General features: G+C 42.0%; 1 protein-coding gene and 1 long non-coding RNA gene across 2 annotated transcripts in view; both read left to right on the top strand.

Annotated features, from left to right (window-relative positions):
- The first annotated feature begins 1,087 nt into the window (after positions 1-1,087).
- On the top strand, positions 1,088-11,236 carry RRAGC (Ras related GTP binding C). The gene is made up of 7 exons (XM_061360737.1): positions 1,088-1,367; positions 3,780-3,983; positions 4,684-4,883; positions 5,719-5,833; positions 6,689-6,831; positions 8,196-8,344; positions 9,200-11,236. Exons 1-7 carry the CDS (start codon positions 1,101-1,103, stop codon positions 9,349-9,351), a joined length of 1,230 nt encoding a protein of 409 aa, XP_061216721.1. The 5' UTR covers positions 1,088-1,100; the 3' UTR covers positions 9,352-11,236.
- Positions 11,237-12,857: 1,621 nt separating this feature from the next.
- Positions 12,858-24,305, top strand: part of LOC133216204 (uncharacterized) — a 133,317-nt gene continuing 121,869 nt past the window's right edge. The window contains exon 1 of the long non-coding RNA XR_009726575.1: positions 12,858-13,183. This is a non-coding gene — a long non-coding RNA (uncharacterized LOC133216204). The remainder of the gene's footprint in view (positions 13,184-24,305) is intronic.

A 24,305-nucleotide genomic window follows, 5' to 3' on the forward strand; every position in this document is an offset into this window, starting at 1 on the left:
TAGGTACATTAAAAGCAACTGATGGCAGGAAAAATCAAAGGGAGGGGAAGGTGTGGTAGCTGTCTTATGTGTCAGATCTAGTGGCTGCTAGTTTTAACTTCTGTTTCTAGAATGGGTTTTGCAGGTTGTCTTAGAGGTGTGTGGGATGGATCAGAACTCATTCTGAAGGCAGTGTAGGAACTGAAATCAAGGGCTAACAAATGTAATGGGTGTTTACCTTACTAGTGGGCTATTATTGATTTAGAGACCAGAAGAGAGTTAAAGGAGGGGAAAATACTGTGTGAAACCTGTAAGGCAACACCCAAAAGCCCTGCCCTGAACAAACAGGAAAAAACACTCCACCTTCTGCAGCAAAGGAGAGAAGAAAGCTCACTGTAAGTTAGGACATACAATGAGTTGTAGCATGTGGAAAGAGGGAGAGGATGATGCTGTCAAATGCTTTGTGCAGCTGCATGTGTGGTGTAGGTAACACAACTGGAGAAGGACAAACACTGCACAGGGCAAGTCCTGCCAAAGCAGCAGCAGGCAGGTAAGGTGTTGGGGGGAGGCTGTCATGGGGTGGCAAAGACTCTTTTGAGGGCTGTAGTACACATTTACACTGTTCATAACTGCATTCCCTTCTCTCTGGAAACAGCTGAGTCGTGTGAACCTTCACTTATGACTGGAATGACTTAACAAATACTTGTTGCAGCCTCAGACCAGCTGCCTGCTCGTACAGATGGTGACTGTAGAGAGCTAATGACTGTTTAATGAGCATGAAGCCCCTTGTTTCACAGAGGGGGGTGTCCCTGCAGCAGCCCCTCTGCCCGCGCTAAATGTGTGTCTACCCCGGAGGCGGGGCTGGCCGCGCCATGGGAGGAGCCCTCCCGCCCCGCAGGGGGCGCCAAGGACCGCCCTCCCCGCCCGGGCCCCGCCTCGCCCGCTCACGTGCGGACGCGCCGTCAGGTGACTCGGGTCGTCTGACCGGAGCCATCCTACCTTGCTGCTTCGCTGAGCCAATCAGCGCCGCGGAGCTCGGTGCCAGCCAATCCGCGGTGAGCTGTGTGGTGTCGGGGTGGGTTGACGGCGCAGAGGCGGTGCCGGGCCGGGCGCTGGCGGACATGGCGCTGCAGTTCGGCGGGGCGGGTGCGGCGGGAGCGGCGGAGGAGCCGCCGTTGGTGGGGGGGAGCTTCGGGGCCGCGGACTCCTTCCCCAAGGACTTCGGCTACGGGGAGGAGGAGGAGGAGGCGGAGCTGGAGGGAGGCCCAGGGCCCGGTGGGCCCGGCGGCGGCGCGGGAGGGCCCGGCGGCGGCGCGGGCGGGGCGGACTCCAAGCCGCGGATCCTGCTGATGGGGCTGCGGCGCAGCGGGAAGTCCTCCATCCAGAAGGTGAGGGGCACCGGCGGCTCCCCGCCCCGCCTGCCGCGCTGCCTCTCCGGCGCCGAGCTCTTTCTCCTTTCTGCGTTGCTGTTGAGGCGATTTCTGCTTTTTAACGTGGGCGAATGTGGCCAAGTTGGAGCCAGGAGAGGCTCTGGCTTAAAGACGCGTTTTTCCCCAGGACGGACACCGATCGGCAGCTCTAGAGAAAAGGGTTGTGTAGCGTAGGTCGTAGCCTTTGTAAGTTCTTCACTTTTAACACTTCAGAAATAAAAGTGATGTGTGCGGTTCAGGTGCGTGTTTAGCGCTTCAAGAGACTTGAGCTGTTGTTTTGCCTTTTGGTCCTTTGAAAGAGACTTCTGCTTTCGCATCAGCAGAGGCAGCTTATGGTTTCCTTCAGTACGGTAGACTGAGCAGAGAGTCACTGAGAGAGGAGGAAATAAAACAGTTTCAGTGCCTTAGATTTGTTGGTAGCTGTGTGAAGTTGTGTTTCTTAATAAAAAGAAGACAAAACTGACTGTTTTCATTTGTGATGTAGCTCAAGGCAAATGTAGTGCTGAGAATGATCCTTGCTCCTCAATGCACGCTTTGGATTTGCAGTCCCTATTATGAAGGTTTAAGGTGACTGTTTTTTAGGGAAGGGGTTACTAGTGCACTGAGGTGGTTCTCAAGCTCCAGGCTTAGGGACCTCAAGCTTTTTTCAAATGCAAGTGTGGAACCTTCAGATTTCTACACAGGTTTTATGCAGAGGAGCCTTTTTTGGACGTTGCAGTGTAGCAGGTCTGCTACACTACTGCTTTTAGCAGTCTCATGCAGCCGACTTGGCACTCCATAGACTGTACCAGACTGATGGGTTCTAAACTGATCTGCAGACCTGCATCTTCTGCTGTGGGCTTTTCTGTCTTCAGACAAAGTTTACAAGAAGTACTGCATCTCTTAGTATTTTTCTCAGCAGACTGGGCTGTTGTTGCTTTTCAGTCTTTCCAGTTATTCCCTGTAATTTAGGCCTAATGCCTGCACTGTATGTTCAAATGCAGTGGCTGCACTGATACTATTTTTCTAAGTCTTTAGTTACGTGAACAGCACCAATTGTAGACCAGCAGCAAAAGCAGAGATCTTCCTGTATTATTCACAGTTGAGAAATGTGAACCCTAAAAGAGAGAGAGAGGGGAAGATTGAGGTGAGACATTAGGCACAAGTTCTTCCCTGTGAGGGTGCTGAGGCGCTGGCACAGGGTGCCCAGAGAAGCTGTGGCTACCCCATCCCTGCCAGTGTTCAAGGCCAGGTTGGACACAGGGGCTTGGAGCAAGCTGCTCCAGTGGAAGGGGTCCCTGCTTGTGGCAGGCGTTGGAGCTGGATGAACTTTAAGCTCTTTCCCTAACCCAAACCAGTCTGGGATTCTATGAAACATTAGCCTTGAGGAACTGAATATTTTTCCCTTACCTTAAAAATGTAGGCTGACGTCCTGCTTTGAATCTCACCAAGCAATCCATTAGCTGTGCTGGGGGTGGAGTGGTTTGTCTTGAAGTTTTTTGACAGTAATTGTTGCACTAGAGCTCTTTAACGGGTGACTTCTGTAACAGTGGAAAACATTAAAATAAGTAAGTTACCAAGCACGATATGGGGAACGTCTTTCTTTTTGCAGCCCTGGTGTTTGAACACCTTACACTTGTAGTAACTATTATAATATAAAGTTGAGTTGCTTGAGCACAAGGATTGCTGTTGACCCCACAGCAGGCTGGGGGGATATATACTAGTTGTGTTTGTTCAGGGAAGGGCTAAAATCACAGTGGGGCTTTTTGAGTAGTAGCAGCGAGTGTGTTTTTCACCAGTGCAGCTGTAGTGTTTATCAACTGGAGTGCAAGCTTTCATCCTTTCTTTAGGGTGCTTGAAAGGAGAGGGTCAGCAAACATAACTCAGTTGTTAACAGACCCAGCTATTTGGGTCTCTAAAACTGAGATGTTAGTTTTGTACACTTCTATTGTAGTTTAGGATCAGGCTGATTATATTGTGTTGTAATGCTTGACACCAGACTAAAAGCAAAGGTTCCTTTAGGAATTACCTTTCCTCTCCAGTCTTAAAGCTCACAGTTGCTGCATTAACATGGTGGTTTTGCATTACATCTGAATTTGGCTGATACAGATTAATTGGAAAGTCCTGTGTTAGACCTGCAAGGATGAAACAGTAACTGGGGGGTGTGTCTGAGCAGCACTGTTATTTAGCCTTGTGAAAAGGTTTAACTCTGGTTGCTTGGTTCTGGTCCAGGGGAAGTTATTGCCTCAGCTGATACAGAAAGTTCTTTACCAAAAAGCAAATGTACACTTTAGAATGAATCAACCTCTTTATAAGATTCAAGTCACAGGACTTCCACGGGTCTCTTCTAACATTCTAAAGTCAAGACTATTATTTGTGTTCTTTTACCAGGTGGTGTTTCACAAAATGTCTCCAAATGAAACTCTGTTCTTGGAAAGTACCAACAAGATCTACAAAGATGATATTTCTAACAGTTCATTTGTGAATTTCCAAATATGGGATTTTCCTGGACAGATGGACTTTTTTGATCCCACATTTGATTATGAGATGATCTTCAGAGGAACTGGTGCTCTAATATATGTTATTGATGCCCAGGTAAATGCAAATCACTGAGAATCACAAGGGAATTTCCTTTTGCTTTGTGTGAGAGAGGAATGGAGAAGCCAGTAATTTGTATTTTTATCTAAGTTTAAGACATCTGTTATGTATGAAAGGATGCATTGGGAATCTGACTTTGGGTGTGTGGTTTTATCTCTGTGAAGTGACTGGAACATACACGCTGGTGGAGAGAGTGGGAAGGGGCGAGTGCCTTGGGCTTCTCCTTCTACAGTAATAAAGAGAACCTGCTGTGCTAGATGGTCTGACTTAGCCCTTCCCTCTGCTGTTGACTGCTGTGGAGTTCATTTAATAGCAGCACACTTCTGGCCTCAATTTCAAGTCCTGGTACTGTTTGGTATCTGGTAGCTTCTAATGAACTTAGGTAATTGTACCATGGGAGATTACCTGGTTGGTAGGACCATCCTGGGGATCGCCTTTTGCTGGAGTTGAAGTGTAACCTGCCCTTTTGCTCTGAAGCCTATTTGTGTAGCTGAGCTTTGTGTAGCTAATGCCACTTAATGTACATAACAGAACCTAAGCTACTTGGATTTCTGACACTCCAGAATATTCTACTCTCCCACACTTCTGTTTAGTTACAGAAGGGAACTTCTTGCACTGAATATTTTGTCCGGGTGCAGAATGGAATAGTTATTGGAGATAAGCCTTGTCATTCATTCCTGCCAAAACTGATTTACAGGATGACTACATGGAAGCTTTAACAAGACTCCACATTACAGTTTCAAAAGCGTACAAGGTCAACCCAGAAATGAACTTTGAAGTTTTTATTCATAAAGTTGATGGTTTATCAGATGACCATAAAATAGAAACTCAGAGGGATATTCATCAGAGGGCAAATGATGACCTTACGGATGCTGGGCTTGAAAAGCTTCACCTTAGGTGAGTTAAAGGTTCTGGCATGTGTGATTCTACTGCTGCTGATGTACATACAGATGAAGGTCTTTTTGATGAGCTACTGGATAGGCTGGAGCAAGGCCTGTTAGTTTCTTAATACTGCACAAACTCTTGTTATAAAATACACTGCTGAATTTATTGGCCAAGCCTCAGCTGTTGGGCTGACTGAAATAATGCAGGCTACTGGATCGCATTCCAATCAGTGGATTTATTCATCAACTCGCCAGTAATTCAAGGGCCTTTTGCATACTTTTAATTCAGCGTAACAGGCTGAATTTGTACATGTGGCCTGGAGGGGGCAGGGAAGGGAGAGGGGAAGCTGCCTGCCCTCTGATCTGGCTGGCACTGACTTTTGTTTGGGTTTAAAAGTTTAGTCCCTTACTTGATGTTTGGCTCACTTTCAAGGTGTCTTCTACCAGCACCTTTTAAAAGGAGCTATCTGTTCTCTGGTTTTACTGCTATTTTGATTCTCTTGGGGCTTTTATCGGTGAACAAAGTAGAAGACCAGAACAGGACGTGAAGAAATCTAGTCAATCATTTGCCTTGTGATAAGCATTCTGTAGGTTAAGCCTATTGTGAAGCATATTCAAATCTTTCTGTCTGTACTCCAATCTCCCAGGGACAGGGGAAATCTGTTTGATGTTTACAGTAGTTGCTCAGCAATGAGGTTCTTGGTGCAGTGGCCACATATATCTGTGATAAAGGCATCTCAGCTAAATCATCAGGCCTGAATGTTAGAAAACATAGCTTTAACGTTTCTGTCACAGTTCTGAAATACTCTTGGATCTTTGTTCTTTTTTAATCCTTTTCCCTCCCTCAGCTTTTATTTGACCAGTATCTATGATCATTCAATATTTGAAGCCTTCAGTAAAGTGGTACAGAAGCTTATTCCACAACTGCCAACGCTGGAAAATCTACTAAATATCTTTATATCAGTAAGTGTTAATCTAACAGAACTTGGGGTAAATATAGGGAACGGTAAAGTGAGCCCCTCTGTGCTCTGCTATCCCAGTTTCCTGTATCAGAAGCTCCTTCCCACAGTTAAATTGTACTGGTCTGTGCTTTGCATGGGTTTCTCTAAATACTGCCAAAGAACAGGCTGGCTGTTTAGAACTGTTGCCTGGAAGTTTTCTGCCAGCACGGTATACTCATTAGTCTGCTAAGGCACTTAGTAGTCTAACTCAGATGTACTTGACAAGACTCGTCATAATACAGACTTGGCCTTGAACTAAATTATTTCATGTGGCCCATGAGACTTTTGCCCCTTTTCTGTTAACGTTTGCGTTTCATATAGAATTTGTGACATAGAAACTTGCTGCTGTATACTTCAAATAAAACATCACTCTAGAGACAAGGCTGCAGTAGCCTGTCTCGTTTAAGTTATGTCTGTGAGGCTGTTGCAGGCATGTGGACAACATGATAAAACCCAGTTGTGATAAAGGGGAGCTGTGTGGGTGAGATGTGCTGCTCCACACTACTGCATAATGCTTTTTTTTTCCTGTATTGGTAAAGGACTGTCTGTAATAACCTAATAATAAACTAAAAAGAATTCTATCAGAGTCCCCAGTTTTATTTTTGTCAACTAGAAGGTGATGTTGATATGTGCTATAGCAACAAGTATACTGTATGTATTAACTATATGCTCTAACTATAGATTCTGTCTTAAGCCTCTTAGTTATGTTTAAACCATTTTCTGCTCTTAAGAATGTGAAAGTGTTTAAATTCTACTTGAGATGTTAATAATGTAGTTATTTTAAAAAAATTAATTCAAATTCTTTCTCTTTCTGAAGAATTCAGGCATTGAAAAGGCTTTTCTCTTCGATGTAGTCAGCAAAATCTACATCGCAACAGACAGTTCCCCTGTGGACATGCAGTCATATGAGTTGTGCTGTGACATGATTGATGTAGTGATAGATGTTTCCTGTATATATGGGTAAGTGATGAACACCCCTTGGAAAAAAAAGTCCTTAGAAGTTGTAGAATAGGCTGCACACTGCACAAGTGGTGCTGGCTTTGTCCTCCAGCAGGGTGCTATTGAGTGTTCTCTACAGCACACTGGTTCTGTAACTAACTAGAATAAAGCCAAATAATTTGGCAGCTGGATCCAGCATTTGTACTCCGTTTCCCTCTACTCCTGGTTTTAGACAGCCATCTGACACTTGCAAGACAAGTGTTTAATATAAAGTGTGCATACTGCTGTGTGTCATTTGGCATGGTGGATGTAAGGCTGTTAATACCTGCACGTAACTGGGGCCAGTAGCATGCTGTACCTCCAAAGTGTAACTTACACTCAGTGTGGCTTTGAGATGAGGTGCTGTTTTGTGAGGTCAACTCATTTCTTGCTGCCTGTCTCTTGAGGGGTGCATAGTGCTTGTTTCTCACTATTTACCATTGAATTCTACTTCACAGTGGATTTCTGAAGTGGCTCTGGAGAAGCAGTAGCTTATTTTAGGATTGTGGTTGTAGCCTGGAAAATACAATGCTGCCAAGAAATACCACAACACTTAATAGGCTGTCTGCTGATGGTCAGTCCAGGGTTGTGTAACTGTTTGGTTTGGGTTGTTTTGCTTTTTTTCAGGAGTGAGTGCTTAGAAGTAGCTTATCATACATCGTTTTGCTTTACAGTATTTAATTAGTAACTTGCAGATAGAAAGCAGCATCCTAATCTTTTCTTGTAAATGCAGGTTGCTTTAGCTTAAGACCAAACAATGTCCTGCTCCTTGTTACCCTCCTGCCTCAGCCTCACGAAGGAAACCTTTGTAGTAATTTGCCAGAAGTAATTTTGCTGAGATGTCTCTCTATTGACATTTCTACATAGAAGTCCTGCATTAGAGTCTTCAGACTAATTGCTTGATACCTTTACTGTGGCACTGTAAAGTTGGTGAGATAGTGAGTGAGTAGCAGTGACTCTGGTTTGACGGTAAACTACGCCATAGTTTTTGTTGTATATAATGTACTATATACTACCTCTGTTAAGAATGCTCAGTTATAAGCTCAGTATCCCCTAAACATCCATAGCTCTTTAGTTTGATAACAAAATAGTAAATGCTGATAGCTTGCTCTTAACTGCTCAGCTAGTACAGTGTCTGGTGAAGGCCTCTACTCTGTTTAGGTCTAGCTTTCCAGAGAAACTTAAGGTGTGATAATGGTCTTACTTAAGATCTGCACTGCAAGTTCTTCACTTGCTCACTATTCAGTATGAGCAATATTCTTTTAACTCCATTTAACAGGTACTAACATACTAGATATTATATTAACATACCAGATTATGTATTTTGTTAACTTATTCTTTCTTAGGTTAAAGGAAGATGGCACTGGAAGTGCTTATGATAAAGAATCAATGGCAATTATCAAGCTCAATAACACAACAGTCCTGTACTTAAAGGAAGTAACAAAGTTTTTGGCATTAGTTTGCATTCTTAGAGAAGAGAGTTTTGAGCGCAAAGGTAAGGACTTCCCCCCATTCCATGGCTTTTATCTAATGTTTTTAGCAACTATAAAATACATTAATATGACTTTGTAAGTCACCTTCATTTTTGTGTAACTAAATATGTTTAATTTCTTCTGGGAGGTATTTTCTCTTTTCCTAGAGATAGGTAGAGAGAGATATTATTTTTATTCTCATGAGTCACTGTTCTTCTGTTGAAGTGACTTGTGTAGCTAATGTGGCCTGTATCACTACCATCTGCTATGGTACCTAACTGTATAGTTAGTTGGACCTGTAGGAGATGATGGTGCAAGTGGTCTTGCGTATGTTACAGGGTAGAAATGACAGTGTAATTTCAAAGTATGATTTGAATCATGTCAGTCCTTCCCTTGGTATTTTAAAAAGAGAAAAAGAGGATCTGTTCTTTTAATAACTGTACTGTATTTGATCTCAATGTTTTCCTCATTGTAGTTAAGATGTGTATCGATGTCATAAAGTGCAAGATAACATTTAAGTGATGGTTGTGCTGTCCTGGTTGTTTTTAGGGGGTAGTCTTCTGTTGTCCCCTCACCTGCTTTTTTTTTATTTATTTAATTTATTTATTTAATTATGATGATATAATTATTATTTTATTTATTTAATTATGAATATACTCCTTGCATCCCAAATGAGTACCTTTTGATAAAACTGAGACAGTCTAAATAAATACTGGCATCAGTCAAACTTTGTTAATGTGCTGAATCCAAGTTCATATTAAAATAAGTAGCAAAATAGCTGGTGGTTAAATGAAACATGCTCCTTTTGAAAGTGTTGAGTACGTAAATGTGCCAAGCTCAGCACAGCTTTTCCTCTCCCCTCTTTTCCTTCTTGACAGGTCTGATAGACTACAATTTTCATTGCTTCCGCAAAGCCATTCATGAAGTCTTTGAGGTAGGTGTTGCCTCCCACAGAATCTGCAACCATCAGTCAAGCGCCTCAAATATGAAAGCAGTGACTCACAATGGCACACCCAGGAACGCCGTCTAGAGGAAAGGCCCTGGATAGACTTGTCAGCTCTTCACTCCAAATTTTTGTGGAACAAGAGAAGAGTAGTCTGAAAGCCTGAAGTAATGTTTCACAGGAGAAGAGTGGTGCGAACTGTGGAGCAGCAGCTTGTAACTCATGTTGGACAACTGCAACTACTGTAAAAATACTTTGAGGCCAGTGGAGTGAGAAATGCCGGTTTGAAACCAGCTTTATTGCAAGAGCAGTGGGTTTTCAGTTTGGAGTCCTGTTTTATAACAGTCTGACTGGTTGCCAGGTCAAATCAAAACTTACAAAGGAATGAATTTTGGGTGAAACACTGAATGGTCACTTGCTCAACTGTTTTTTTTCCTTTTTTTTTAGATTAATCTATAAAACATCCACTTTTGCTTAAGTTTACCCTTTTGTCATGAACAACAAAAGTGGTGGCATTATTTAGGCTTGTGAAACTCAAGCTTTTTGTTTGGTGGGGCTGGTCTCACAAATCATTCCATAAAATAATTCTTGTTCTTACTGATGTGCTCAGAGTATCCTCATGGATTCTGTACTCGTTCAGTGGATGCAAGGTAGAGCTCTGTTCTAGTGATTCTGTGGTGGTTTGGAGAGCTGACCTGGAGCTTCATTTTAAGAGATCGTGATACTTTGCTTTCAGACCACGCTTCTTGGTATGTCCCCTTTGAAGGAAGGGAAGTATTAAAAGCAGAAATAAACGACCTGCTCTCTTCTGCAAAAACATAGATGTTATAAATCTGTGTGATTAATCCTATTCACAAAACAACTGCATGGCTAACTAAACTGGAATGTCTGCCATCCGTTGGAGTAAAGCAACCACTTTCAGCTATTCCCAAGTGGAAAAATTATAAAGTTAATGGCTTGTGATGGTGGATCTGTCTCTACCCTCACTGATAACCAAGACAATTCCTAGGAAAATGTCTGAGGGCATTATCCTTGCATGGCAATTAAATTTCAGTGTACCACAACCTACTAATAATACTGGACCTTGAAAGTGTGTTGATTCCATACTGTGGCAAACACCTTGTTTGTCGCCATGCAATCCAAATAGAATAGTGGTTTGGGTTTTTTTTCCTGATTTTGTGAATGCTGGCTTTCATACTATGGGAAGTATATCTGAATTCTTTTAATCTAATTTATTGGTATCGGTATTATTACTGCAGATGTCATACTGTACATGAGCCTTGCTACGCAGTAAGCTCAGCTACTGGCCCGTAAAGATCTCGCCTCTTTTTACCTGTCCCTGTGTGTGTATCGGTGTTGCAAAGCCACTGGACCAACTGACTATATCAAGTGCCACTATAAAAGTTTCTGCAAGAAGATCTGTACCTGTAAGCAGTCTCTGCAACTGATGTATTTATGTGGTCACAAATAACCACGGGATTGCTTCTGTGCTTAGAGAATGGATTTTCATCAAAATATGTAAAAAAAGAATATACATGCATTAACATTAGGTTGTATGCACATGCTGTGTAAATGTTTTTCCTTTGTTTTAAAGATGTTGTACGATACTAAATACATAAAGGATCTGCTCCCAGAGTTACTAGGAGACTTGGGAATTCAAGTGCTCTCCTTCAAGTCTCTTAGTAGCAGTTGTGGTTCTGAACTGAGGCTGAGCCCCTTTTTGGTAACGGAACAGCAGGGTTTTTTTTAAGGAAGTGCTGTGGGCTTGTAAGATCAGGTTTTGTGGCTTGCAAGCCCCATCCCAGTGTTCTGGTACTCAAGGTGAGAGGAAGTAACTGGCAAGATCCCAGGAAGGAAGAAATCATTCCCATTTGTGCAGTGAGTTTTCCATGTTCGAAGTACACGTGTATGTTCCTTTCTTTGTCTTCACTCTCTACCTGATTTTGTGCTAATAAAATGAAAAAAGGTGAAACTGTTGCACTTGTTTCTATCCAAGGGGGAGACACTTCAGCAGCAGGCTACAGGGCCTTGTATGCTTAAGCAAACTTTATAAAGCTGTGTAATGTTCACGGTATTTTTAAAGTTAAATACTGCCTTGCTGTATGAGGCTTCAGTCAACCTAAGCTTTCTGCTCAGTGAGAGCTGGCCTCAAACTCAATACTCAGTTTTTAGAGACTGACTTTAAAGGCACATATTATTTTCATTATTGCCAGCACAATACTAGCTTTAAAAGTTCAGTTTGTTTCTACTAAACAGCCCGGTATCTGTTGAGTTTCCTAGAACCAGTTGTAAGGTCCTTCCTAACACTAATGCATTTAAGTCATGCTGCTATTTAAGCAGTGTCACTTAACCTGTTGCTGCTTTAGTGACAAAGCAGTTTTTGGCTTCTGCTGAAATCTGCTGCTGGGAAGGGAGGGGAACGGTGGGAATTGTGCTTTATTTCACCTGTTTTCCCTTCCTGTGCTGGGACAAGGTAAGGCAACATCACAATCTTGCTAATAAAAGGACTTAAATTATAAAAGGAAACCATCAACTATTGCTTCACTTTCCTGCCTGTTTTTCCTTCTGAACCAGCGGTGGTACAGATGCTCTGCTGTCTTCTGCAAACAAATCAGAACTGATGCTGCTAAGGAGGAAAAGGTGCAGAAAGGGGGAAAGGGAATAAAACCCTTTGAGGAACTTAAATCCTTTAAATGATAAATAAGATTGTCAAGGAATAAATTAGATCTTGAAGGGATAAATGAGCTCTTCAGTGGATAAATAAGATCTAGAATGGATAAATAAGATATTTAAGGACTAAATAAGATCTCTGACTGCGGTACTCCCTTCTGTGGTACCTCTCAAAGCACCAGCTGGTTGCTGATCTTTGGGCTGGGTTTCCAGTTCCATGTTGTAGGAGTGAGGAGAAAAGGAGGGAAAAGCCAAGCCTGGGCTGAGGGGCAGAGCAATACAAGATGGTGTCTGCCTGCTGCCCTGCATCACCGAGTCAACTAGGCTGGAAAAGACCTTGAAGTTCTTTAAGCCTAACTTTAAACCAAGGCCACCACAAACCATGGCACTGAGGCCTCGTCTCCAAGGTGTGTGAACACTTGCAGGGACGGTGATTTCAGCACTTCCCTGAGCACCCTTTCGGTGCCGGTTTTAACCCGCCCGTCCCCTCAGCTCTCCCTCCCCTCAGCCCTCCCCAGCGGTCGCGCATTACCGGATCACCCACAGCTCCCCTGACGGGCTGTCGCGGCGGGGTCTCACCTTCATGCAGCAGAAGGGGTGCCCGAGGGCAGGGTTCTTCCTCCTTTTCGCCCTCCGCAGAACCTCGTCCACTCGCTGAGGAGCCGCTGGCCGAGCCCGCCTGACGCGCCCAGGCAGCAGGGGGCGCCTCATGGCGCTGACGGCACCTGCCGCCGGGCTTCCGGCCGGGTTTCCCGTCCGCTGCCGTTGTTCTCCACCGGCGGCGATGGCGGCCGCGCTTTACCTCAGCTCACCTCACACCTCACCTCAACGCACCTGAGGGGAAACGCGCTCCCGTGTCACCGTCCGCGGGCCTGGCGCGGTCCTCCGGTCAGGGTAGGTACCTCCTGGCACCCCTGTGAGCCCTTTCTCATGGAGATCTCTCAGAGGTGTTGCGTTCCCTCAAGCGCGGAGCTGATGCTTTTCAGCTCCCGGCCCCTGCTCGCGGTAGATGGCACTCTGGTAACACGCCTGCGATAATTATTTTTTTTACTTTTGTTTCCCGAAGTCGTTTTACTCACTGTCTGTCTTAGGGCTTACCTGGGACAAGAGCACATCCACTCGGTGCTGGGACGAGTCCAGAGGGGTTTGCAGCTTGTCCTTGAAGACTGAGAAAACTTTTAGCACAGAGCAGTTGAGGAAAAGCTTCTTTAAATTTCCTGCCTTGTTGAGTGCTGTGGCTGTATCCCAGGTAAAGCGTTTTCTGTTTTCTTTCTTTACGTTTCCACTCACTCCTGCTACTGTGCATGTCACAGAAATGGTGACACAGAATGTTTTCGGTTTGAAGGGACCTTAAAGATCTTCTAGTTCCAGCAGCCTGCCATGGGCCACGAGGCCATCTTCTGCCTTCCTTTCCTATCCCCACTATCTTCTGCCTTTCTAGCACAGGTTCCTACCCTGACCGTTGGAAATGGGTAGCAGGAGAGAAGTAGCCTTTAAAAAGGACTCTTAGAGGTGTTTTTTCTGAATGCTGGAGTTCTTTTTGAGTAAATTTGGTAAAATTATATTGTCTGGGTAAATAGCATTTTGCTTCCAGTTGGTTTGTTCAAGTGCAAAGTAAATATGCAGAGTAAAAGTGCAAGGTTTTCCTTCAAGATCCATCATGTTAGGATTTTTTTCCTTTGTGTTATGATCAGTATTTTTCCATGTCTAGAACTGTTAACTCTATTTCCTTATTTCCAGTATGACCGTTCATCTTGGTTTTGCAACTGTATTGATACCTTTTTAATGTCAAAGAAGGGGTACAGAGATGATGGAGAAAGCTGTTCCTGATAGTGGCTGATGGTATCATGAGAGAGTGACATCGTGGGCGCTCCAGAGTACGTGCTAAGGAAGAAAAGTCTTCTCTGAGAAGGTGACGCAGTACATGGAACAGGTTACCCAGAGAATTATGGGTCTCCATCCTCATAGTTTTGAGCTTCAGGTAGGAAAAGCTGGGGCTGATCTCATCTAGCTTTGACAGAGGGCTTGGATTTGATGATATTCAGGTGCTTCTTACGTCAAACAGGTCTGTGAATGCTGAAGATATTTGTAGCTCTGCAAGCTGTAGAGTATAAGCAACCAATAAAAATATTCTGTTTTGCTCTGATGTTTGTTTTGAAAGCTTTGACTTCTCTGGGCATAAGCAGCCACTTTTTGTTGATGTTATTCACCTAGATGATTGTGTTTAGGGTGAAATATTAGTTAAAGAATTATTAACAATGTTATATTTTCAGCATGAAAAGAAATGTCACTGGAACAGCAAGTAAGACGTGCTTTTTAAAAAGTCAAGTTTCATTATTTCACGAAGGTGTATGAAACTGATGTGGCCTATTGTGTACAAGGGGGTTGTCAAAATGTACAGGGGGGTTGTCAAAATGTACAGGGGGGTTGTCAAAATGTACAGGGGGGTACTGCTTAAGTCATAGCTGGTTTAACGAGCTCAGCAGATGTCTTATCAGACAAATACCAGAACAAAACCTCCTAGTGAGGAGAATGGGGGTTGTACAAGGAGTACTGCTTAAATCATGGCTGGCTTGACAAACCCAGCAGTTGCCTTATCAGACAGCACTAAGATAAGGCTTCCTAGCGAAGGGAATAGCTCATTAAACCAGCTAGACATGGACCAGACCCATCCAGCTCCTAAAGAGCATGCGTGAGGACCAGAGGTAAAAAGTTCAAGCCTGAGGAAGACTCGTTTACTTCATCTTGAAGACCCCTACCCACAAGAGGAAGACTACTTACTTCATCTGAAGACCCCTGCCCAAGACCAGCAGGAGGCACTGCGCATGCGTGGAGCGCCTTTTAGCTCATTATAATACGAAGCGGGGATAGAATATGAATATGTATAGGCGTATTGTGCGACCTAATACCTATGTATGACTTTACAGGATAAATGTAAAAGGAAAACGGCACTGAGGTACGCATGCCTTTTGGAGGACCAATCCCCCGTGCGTCTTCAGCTGAATAAAGCATACCTACTTTACAACTTTAACCAAGTTGTGGAGTCTATTCCGCTATCAGTGTAGATCAATATGCCATCCTTTAACAGTTGAGTTTAAAATCTGCTGTGAAGTGAAGCAATAGATCTTATATTGGATATAAGCTACTTTTATGTTAATTCCCTGGTTTTGTGTCACTGAGGGGCAAATAAGCCTTCCAGCTCCAGTCACAACTCATTATGTCAGGCACTTACTGTACCTCCTCAGCTATGCAATTCATATGCAACAAAAAACATGACAGCATTTTTAGCTACTTTATTATACTACTAATTTCTTGGCTTCTTGAACAAAATATGTTTTATATCTTCAAGCAGAGTGGCGTAGTTTGAGTCTGTAACATTGATTGTGCCTGCCTGGGAATGGTTTTAATGGTATTTTGGGAATGTAAATAAAGGTACTACTGTTTTATTTTTCATTGCTGCTGTGACAGCATTGATCCCAGAAAGAAAAAGTTAGCTGTATCAGATAAGAAAAACCCCAAACAAGCTCCCAAATAAACCCCTAAATATTTAGTGATAATATAAATTGCTCGGCTTGTCTTTCACTTTAATGAACAAAAAATACAACACCTTAGTCCTTTGTGTGGTATGAATATTGTTTACTGGGCTGAGAATTTCAGTGCATCATTTAGAAAACATTTCTCTTGGTGTATTCTTGAACTCTACCATTATGAAGGGTTCATAGGTGTGTTAGGGGGAGACTTCCAGGTTACTTTCTTAGAGTTATTAATTGTACATTATTTCTACATTACATCTAAGGGGTATCCTGAAAACATGTTCATATGGACTTAGGATCCTAGACAAATCCGATTTGAGTAAATCGGAAGCAGACTTTAAAACAAACCTTTGTTCTGTGTTATAGGTGAAAATACAACAAAATGCATGCAACAAACCCCACCAAAATACAATAAAATACAAACTGCAGTATTGCATACAAAGCATGCACAGTAATAAGTCAGTAAAAGTCCTTACTTTCTTGTCCATTCACCTGGGCTTAAATTTGTCCCAGGCACAACAGGTGCAGCTTGTTAACCACCTCTTGAGGGAAATGACTGACACCACTTTCTGAGTGAGCCGTTTGTCTTTCTATTAATGCAAGTGAGGCAGGTTTTCATTTCCTCCTGCTGTTTTAAGAGATGAGTGTCTTCAAAAGTTCTAGCTTGGATTATAAGAGAACCTACTATATGGGAATATATTTTCTGTCTTTATTTCTTGTTTCAATTTCATTACCTAAGAGACTTTTTGCAGCATAACCACAGAATTCTGTAGAAGTACATTCACAGCTAGTGTTTGTAAATCAATCCAATCTAAGTCAGACCAAATCTCTCAAGTTTTCTGTAGTTTGTTGTAGGGAAAATGGGTTCAGGGCTGATGAAACCTGAAGATTGGTTTGCTGCTTTCTGTCTTTTACTGATGGTGAAAATATGATGGTGGGTCATATTCTTCAGATCACTGAGGCTCCAGTCAGTGGGTGCTGCTGGGTATTTAGGTTTTCCAACCTAAGACTTGCTAATTAGGTTTGTGAGCAACTGATTTGTCTTTGGTAGCAGGGAATATGACCATATTTACTAACTCCATGGGCATAATGGAAGACAAAAGTATCTTCTGACTGCCCTCATCCTTTCTGTCCTTTATTTGTGTGTTACATTAGAAGATGCCATTTACCTTCCTGCTTTTTACCTTAAGATGTCGCTTTTTTCAGCCATCAGCTGGGTAATTCAGAACTAATTATCCTGATTTACCTCTCTGACACCTGGTGAGGCAAGTGAGAGGAGCAGCTGGGGACCACTCTGAAGGAAAAGGACCAATTAAAATAAATCTGTATTTAAACAGGAGGTTAGAAAAACGCTGGAGGCTATGGCTGAGGCATTTGAAGAGGGGAGTGTTTGCTAGATCCAGACTGAAGAATCTGAATTGTGACTTTCCCAGAAGCTGTTTTTCTTTTCAGGGCAAAATAGCAGATATTTCAAATGCAGGAGGAGGGCTCAGACTCAGGAGAGAAACTTTTTTTTTTTCTTTTTTTTTTCTTTTTTTTTTTTTTCTTTTTTTCTCCATCTAGACCTAGAGTTTATTCAGCCTTTTCTATGGGTTTGCATGGTTACTTCTAGTAACTATAAATACCTAAATTTACACATTTCACTTTCATAATGGAATCTTCTCTGAAGTCCGTTGCTTCCTAAGGTAGGACTTGCTTTGACTAAAAAGTGGTAAATGTGTAAGTTAGGTGGCTGTTAATTATTTAATGTTGTGTTTTTCTTTCCTACTTTGAGAGAAGCTGTGCCACTCTGGCTGCATCTCACTTTTCACTTGGAGTTTTCACAACTGTTTTTGTTGTTAATACTGTGTCCATCCCCTTCTCTCCCCCCCCCACCCCCCCCAATATCTTTCAACTGCTTACTCTTTAGCAGGAATCTGTAAGAGAAAAGCAAAGAGGAAATATTTGTGCTGATAAGCTTATGTAATTGTAGTGTGAGAGACTGATAATTTTGATTACCGTTGAAAGCAGGAAAAACATCTCACTTCCACTCTTCAAAAATTCTGTGAGCCTGTATGCACCACACTTCCAGTGTCCTGAGGCTGTTAGCTAGAGCTCACTGGGTTAAAAACATGCTCCATGTGATAGTGATTGTTCAGAGCTGTCTTCTGAGCTGTTGCAGTCACTTCCCAGGTTTGAAATCTCATTTGAAGATCAACCAGGTGCTGAGCCAGACAGCTTTTGACCTGGAAGGTGATCTGATATGCAGTTTTCCCTCCACCCTTTCCCTGTTTGTTTTTTGGGGGTTTGGTTGTGGTGGTTTTCTTAAATACTATTTTTTAATAACCTAGATGGTCTTCATAACAAATCCTGGTGTTAATGTCTTTTGGAAAATGACACTCTGTAGAGCAGGGAATGTGTTACCATTTTAAACTACCATGTGATGAACAGGAATGTTACCTTTGCGGGATGATCTAAATGTTAGACAATTATCGTAAGACAGTGTCTTGGGCTGAGCTTGTAATTTTGGTTGATGGTACAGGATTTTTTTTAAATACTCTTCAAAGATTGCTGAAAGATTAAGAAAAAACCCTGAATCCCAAACCATTAAAAGTCAAACAGAAAAAGCCCTAAAATCATTGTGTTTAAAATGGAAAAAATTATTAAAAAAAAATTAAGAACAGGAAACATCCGTCTTGTCATCCAGGTACAAGGATGTACCCTTTACCAGACTGGCTGCTGAGGGCATGACTCTGCAGCAACCTTCCATTAGCTGATAGATCAAAAAACTCCCTCTTATGGCTCCTGAGAGAGTTTAACTTCTTCCCATTAAAAATGAATAATAAAATTGAAGCTTTCATCCTAATGGGGTTAGAAAAAGGTGTTTTAGTTTTTATAGCTATACCAGTGATTACAAAGCCAGTTGAAACCATTGCAAAACTAAGGAAGAGGTCATCATTGGAAGAACAGTGTAAAAAGTCTTTAAAGAACTTATTTGGATTTAATTCAAAGATTACTACTAGCTGGTGCCAGTAAGTGGCCTGCCCGCATGTCATGTTGGATATGAATCAAAAGGAATGTGTGAAATGACTCGGGCTCAGCCAGGAATCTTGGGCATGAGGTGCTTCAGTGTGAAGTCTTCTGTAGACTTCCTAAATTGGTATACAGTAGAATTAAATGTTCCTCCACATCCCATGTACACCCCCAATTCCTGACCTTCCCCAACTCAAGAGCTTTACTCCATGGTGTGGGAATGGCAAGAGATATGAGAGAATTTTATATGCATTTGTCCCTGTACAGTGAATGACCTGTCAAGTACCCCAGTAGCTTGAGAGCTGGCCTGAAGTGGTCACAGTGGAATTACCAAGTTAGGATTAACGAGATCTCTGATAGTGCAGAAACTGAGACCTAAAAAAAGGCAATTGGTCTAGACAGAGAAAAGCATTGCTGATCATTTGTTTCACACTTCAATCTTCTCTCTGTCCAGTCTGGATCAAAACTATAGAAAGATTTTTCTTGTACCTCCTTCAAATGATAATTTGGTGGTTCTTCACATTTTGTCTTCTTTTCTCCATGTGTAACATTTGTTTCAAAACAGCTATGCTAATAGAAGTACATTAGGCTTTCCCAGTGCTAGGAACTGATCTGAATAAGCAGTAAGAATTATCCAGAATCCTTTCCCACTGGGCTATAATCCCCCAGTTTATCAAATTCTCTGATGAACCAAGAAGTAACTGCTTATACTGATGCTCCACTCAGACTTCTGTTGACTTACTGTGAAGGTTTACAGCCTACTAGTTATGAACTGCTATAGGCATTGGTAACCATAAATGCTGTATTTATGATACTATAGTAAGGGAGCTTATTGCTAGTTAGTTGCCTTTTTGTGCTGATTAGTTCTGCATCAGACCCAGTTGGTACAGGAGAAGCAAATGAGTAATACAATAATATATTTAAGAAGCTGGACAGAACTGACATTTTTATCTGTTGTTATGGATCACTGCTTTTAATTTTTTAGACTTCTGTGCCATGTAGTGGAAATCATTGCGCTTTCATAAAAATATGTACTTTATAAGTTATCATCTTAAAAGGAGGGAACTATCACTTTTGGGGTTCAGGGTTATCGATTAAGTGAGTTATGTTGAAATACAAAATGAAAATAACCCCCCTACTGGGTACAGTAATGTGGATTCTTTTCACTTAGACTCACATCTCTTTGGACTGTGTCTTTTCTGGCTTACAGCGAGTGAATTGGCCATTCAGTGTTCCCTAGTGATGTAAATAGAGTTTATTTTTCTTCCCCTCTAGATGGCTGTCTTGCTCTCTTGTAAAGAAACTGTTACACAAAGAGAGTCCAGTAAAGCTGTAAGGGAGAAAGTTTCTTTAAATAGTCACAGTTTTTACATGTTTGCATATTTGTAATGCACTTTGCATTCAAAGTGTTCATGAGCAAAAATGTTGATATGTGACTGTATCATTGAAAACCTGCTGTGAACAACTGGGAGCTGATGTTTTCTGCTACTGGGCAGGAGGAGAATAAGTACTAACTTGTTTCAAGGAATTGAAAATATTTCCTAATATGTTTTTCATTATTTCAAAACCCTGCTAATTTATCGTGGGAAGAAAAATTCTCTCATGGTTCTAACAGGTATTTTTCCATGTACTTAATTCTGAGGAATTTTGCTTAATTCATTTATCTTAAAAACTTCTTTAAGTCTTTTGACTGTGTAAATCATACAGTAATTGTCAAACAACAGCTTCATAAAATCCAGTCTTCAGGAACTCTGAAGATAACTCCATCAGTGGTGTGGAGTAAAAACTTCCTGAGGTTTTCAGCTCTTCATCGGTAATAAAACTAAAGTTTTTGTTTCTTGAAGTTCTTCATTTATTAGGTAGAGCTGTTCAGTACAGGGAGGAGCAGGTCCAATGTTTGCTATTCAGTTGGCATTTATCTCTCTTTGTAAGTGAACCAACCTAGTATCTGACCTTAATATTTGCTGTGTTTTAAGTACAGAGAGGCAGAAGGATCCTTTTTAGTTTTCTGAATTGTGATGAAAGCATTTAATTTTTACAGAATTTCCTTTGTTTTTCTACATGTCTTTACATACATACATTTTTTCGGTAAGTGGCACCCTGAACAAGTGGTGCTGTCCTTTTGTCTGCAGCAGTGATCCTGGGGTGTTTAGAAACAACTGTCTACTTAATTGCTTTTAAAGCTATTTGTTAAGGGATGATAACTTCTATGCTTTAGCATTGATTAAAATAATTGCTTTCTGGAAAAGACTCATCTAATAAGCTAATGCTTCTGAAGGGCTGATGTTAAGATTATTAAACATCCTTGTACTGTCATGAAGAAAGATGGCAGCTTCCTTAAGTGACAATTAGCGCAGCCTGATAGAAATTTTGGTTAGGAGGTGACTAGCTTAATCTGCCTCTCTTGCATACAGCAGGTCATAATGTGATAGATATGCAGTTATGCTTACTCCATGATTAAGGATGGATCACATTTGAAAATCATGATGTAAAGCATTCAGTGATCTTATCAGTCATTCCTAACAACTCCTGTGTCATGCAGACTTTTTATGAAAAAGAGCAAAGTAATTGGTATCCGTCACATGCACTTGTGTTAAGAATCACGATGTCCGTGACAGTACTGCGCTTTAATAGAGTCTGTCAACTTGGCTTAGCCTGGAATGGCTCAGAGCACATCACTCTTAAAGAATACATGAATCTATTAGTGGAGAAGTTAAGTGTAATTGTACATGAAATTGTACCACAGACCTTTCTTAGGGACAAAAAGTTAAATACAGAGGAAATCCAGTGCAATTAGGTCACGCTATTGCTCAAGTAATAGGGTGAAGATAAATGGTCAGTTCACTTGAAGAAAATGAGAAGCAAAATAAGAGTCTTTTGAGATTACAAAAAAACCCATCATGAGGTTTACATTTGACTTTATTGTTTGTTTTTGTAGACTTTTCAAGGCTCCTTAATTTAAGTATATTTCCAACCAAGTGAATGCTTTGGTAACAATCTTAATAAGCTTCAAAACTTGCATTTGTTTTGAGTTTTAGAAGTGCACAGTCACCTGAAATATTCGTTACTGAAACAAATGAGAAAACTCAAGGAGCAGGAGAAAGGTTTAGTCATTGTGCAGCAGTGTTTGTATGGGAATGATGCATCAGCGGTAGTGACAGTGACAGCGGTCATGTTTGACGATAGAGGAGGATCCTGCTTACTTCCTTTAGCCCACACCATGTGCTGCTAGTGTGAAAGTATGCTTGCTATCTAAGTGAAGAAAAAATGGAAATGTCATGGGTGCAGGAGTACCTATAGTTTAATGGCTTTTTTGGTGGCCTGCACCCCCAGCAGCAGATTGAAGGAGGGGATTCTCCCCTTCTGCTCTGCTTGTATGAGACCCCTTCTGCAGTCATGTGTCCAGCTTTAGGGCCCCAAACACAAGAGGGATGGGGAGCTGTTGGAGCAAGTCCAGAGGAGGCCACAGAGATGCTCTGAGGGCTGGAGCAGCTCTGCTCTGGAAACAGGCTGAGAGAGCTGGGCTTGTTCAGCCTGGAGAAGAGAAGCTTCTGGGGAGACCTTAGAGCAGCTCCAGTGCCTAAAGGGGCTACAAGAAACCTGGAGAGGCGCTTTGGACAAGGGTCTGTAAGGACAGAACAAGGGGGAATGGCTTTATCCTGCCAGAGGGGAGATTGAGATGAGCTCTTAGGCAGGAGTTCTTCCCTGTGAGGGTGGTCAGGTGGTGGCACAGGATGCCCAGAGAAGCTGTGGCTGCCCCATCCCTGCAGTGTTCAAGGCCAGGTTGGATGGGGCTTGGAGCAAGCTGCTCTAGTGGAAGGTGTCCCTGCCTGTGGCAGGGGGTTGGAATAGGATGAGCTGTTGATCCCAACAGATGATCCCAACTCAAGATTCTGTAACTGCAGTTTATGTAGCTATACCTGAATTTTCTATAAACCAGTTCACTTGGGCGCTGCTGACATTGTGACAGTGGAGTGGGGCTGCAGTTAGAAAAGTTTAGAAAATACAAATGTATTGGGAAAATGCTAATATCCATCTCAACTATGCAGTTGGAAGTCAGCTTAAGTAAGCTTGATTGATTTGAAGGTAGCTATATCCCAAGGAAAGATGCATGATTAAAACACCTGAGGTTTCCAATCATGTAAAATTAGGGAAGATGTGAGGTTGTGCTGTCATATTGAGTGTTTCTGTAGTGCTGCTGTTCTCTGATGACATAGGAATACTTCTTGAGGTCATTGCTAGCTTTTTTTTATTAATCCGAGATGCTAAATTGGAGCTAAACAAGTGAGTCACCACTTTTCTTTTTAATTTCACATAATACCATTTATGAATGGGAAGCGTGTAAAATATTTTACCTTTCTTGCTTGGAAGGAGGATGTCTATTTATGAGGATGTAATAGGAGACTGTATCTAATCTTATTCTTCTGCATAATACTCTTCCTTATCTTAAGTTTTATGACTACCTCACACCAGAAGGTTATACACATGAGCATATGGCTTCTGTCCTGGTGGTAGCACTAAGTACTCTCACTGAAATGCACCAAGCATTTAGAGAAAGGAAAAGGAATACAAAAGAACAAATAAAAAAAGCAAAAAAAGCTGTAAAATGATAATGAGGCAGCACGCAGCCCCTCTCAGCAAGCGGCTCACCAGAGCAGAAGTGTGGCCTCAGTCACGGCACTGTGACTCATTATTAGAATCCTTTGCCTAAAGGCTTGGAGCAGTGATGCAGGAGAACTTCACGCTGCGAAGCTGATAGCTCCTTGGAGTGACTGGGAGACTAATCAGGCAGCCGCGGCTGCTGAGGGCTCGCGCTTGTTTCCTGACAGACGTATTCAGAATCAAACGTTAAGACTCTGGGTTTCGTGCATTTCTGTGAGGGCACAAAACATCCCCAGCTTATTCGGTGTGAAATGTTGTTGTTGTTAACGATAAAAAAACTTATTATCATTATTACCAGCATCAGTTCTCTGGGGAGTAAGAAAATGTCCTTCTGGAACTGCTGCAACTCTGACATTCAGTTCTGTAAAATATTTCTCTGACTTGGACAGGGCAGGACGTTAATTTTCAACATCAGAATAATATTTGCCTATTACCCTAGGAAGAGCATTACTAGAATGAATATTCTTCTGGTGCTGCTCTCCATTATTATAGTGACAGCACTGGAATTACATTATTAGCCTAATCCTAAACATTTTCTACCTTGTGCTCATTTTCTGGTCCTTACTGGTTCAGCACCTTTGTGTAAAATGTCTGCCACACAGCTCTTCTGTAGTGATCCAGGTGTTCATCCTTGGTCACCTCATAACATTTCAGATTCTTTATTGTAGTATTTAAAAGCCTGTTGCAGTTTGAATAGCATTCAGATTTCTTTGTGTTCTTAACTGTGTTGTGGGTTCGTAGCTGTATATCTGTATCTGTAACTGCTCATAGAGATAGCAAAATTTGAAGTTAAATGGAAGCATAGGAGGCCTACAGGAAGGGCAGATCAAAGCCTGAGAAAGCCAAAAAGGCAGGTTGCACAGTTCCCATCTCTTGCGTCTTATGGCAGAACAGAATATGCTGTCAGTTTTCCAGTGTTGAGAAGGTTCTTTATTTTGACACGGAGAGTTCAGTCTTAAGCATCTCATTTTCACTGTACCATAGAAAGGAAATACCCAGTGCCCAAATCTGGGATCCACAACAGTGTGCTTATGGAATTGCTTTAACCAGAAAATAGAAAATGCCAAAGAAAGCAATGGGCTCATGACTGCACTGTAAGGACACAGATGCCTTACTTCATTAAAGAGCCAAGGCAAGTTAGTCTTCTTTTCATACAGAATACAG

This window comes from Neopsephotus bourkii, unplaced genomic scaffold (assembly GCF_033783945.1).
Source record: "Neopsephotus bourkii isolate Nb327-2 ecotype Australia unplaced genomic scaffold, CSIRO-AGI_Nbou_v1 NB_1036, whole genome shotgun sequence".
NCBI classification, from domain to species: Eukaryota; Metazoa; Chordata; class Aves; order Psittaciformes; family Psittacidae; genus Neopsephotus; species Neopsephotus bourkii.

Bases quoted from the DNA above. Each gene is read 5' to 3' on its own strand.
- RRAGC (XM_061360737.1), top strand. From the start codon at position 1,101: ATGGCGCTGCAGTTCGGCGGGGCGGGTGCGGCGGGAGCGGCGGAGGAG. The intron at 1,368-3,779 runs GTGAGGGGCACC...TTCTTTTACCAG, and splicing joins GGAAGTCCTCCATCCAGAAG to GTGGTGTTTCACAAAATGTC. The intron at 6,832-8,195 runs GTAAGTGATGAA...ATTCTTTCTTAG, and splicing joins GATGTTTCCTGTATATATGG to GTTAAAGGAAGATGGCACTG.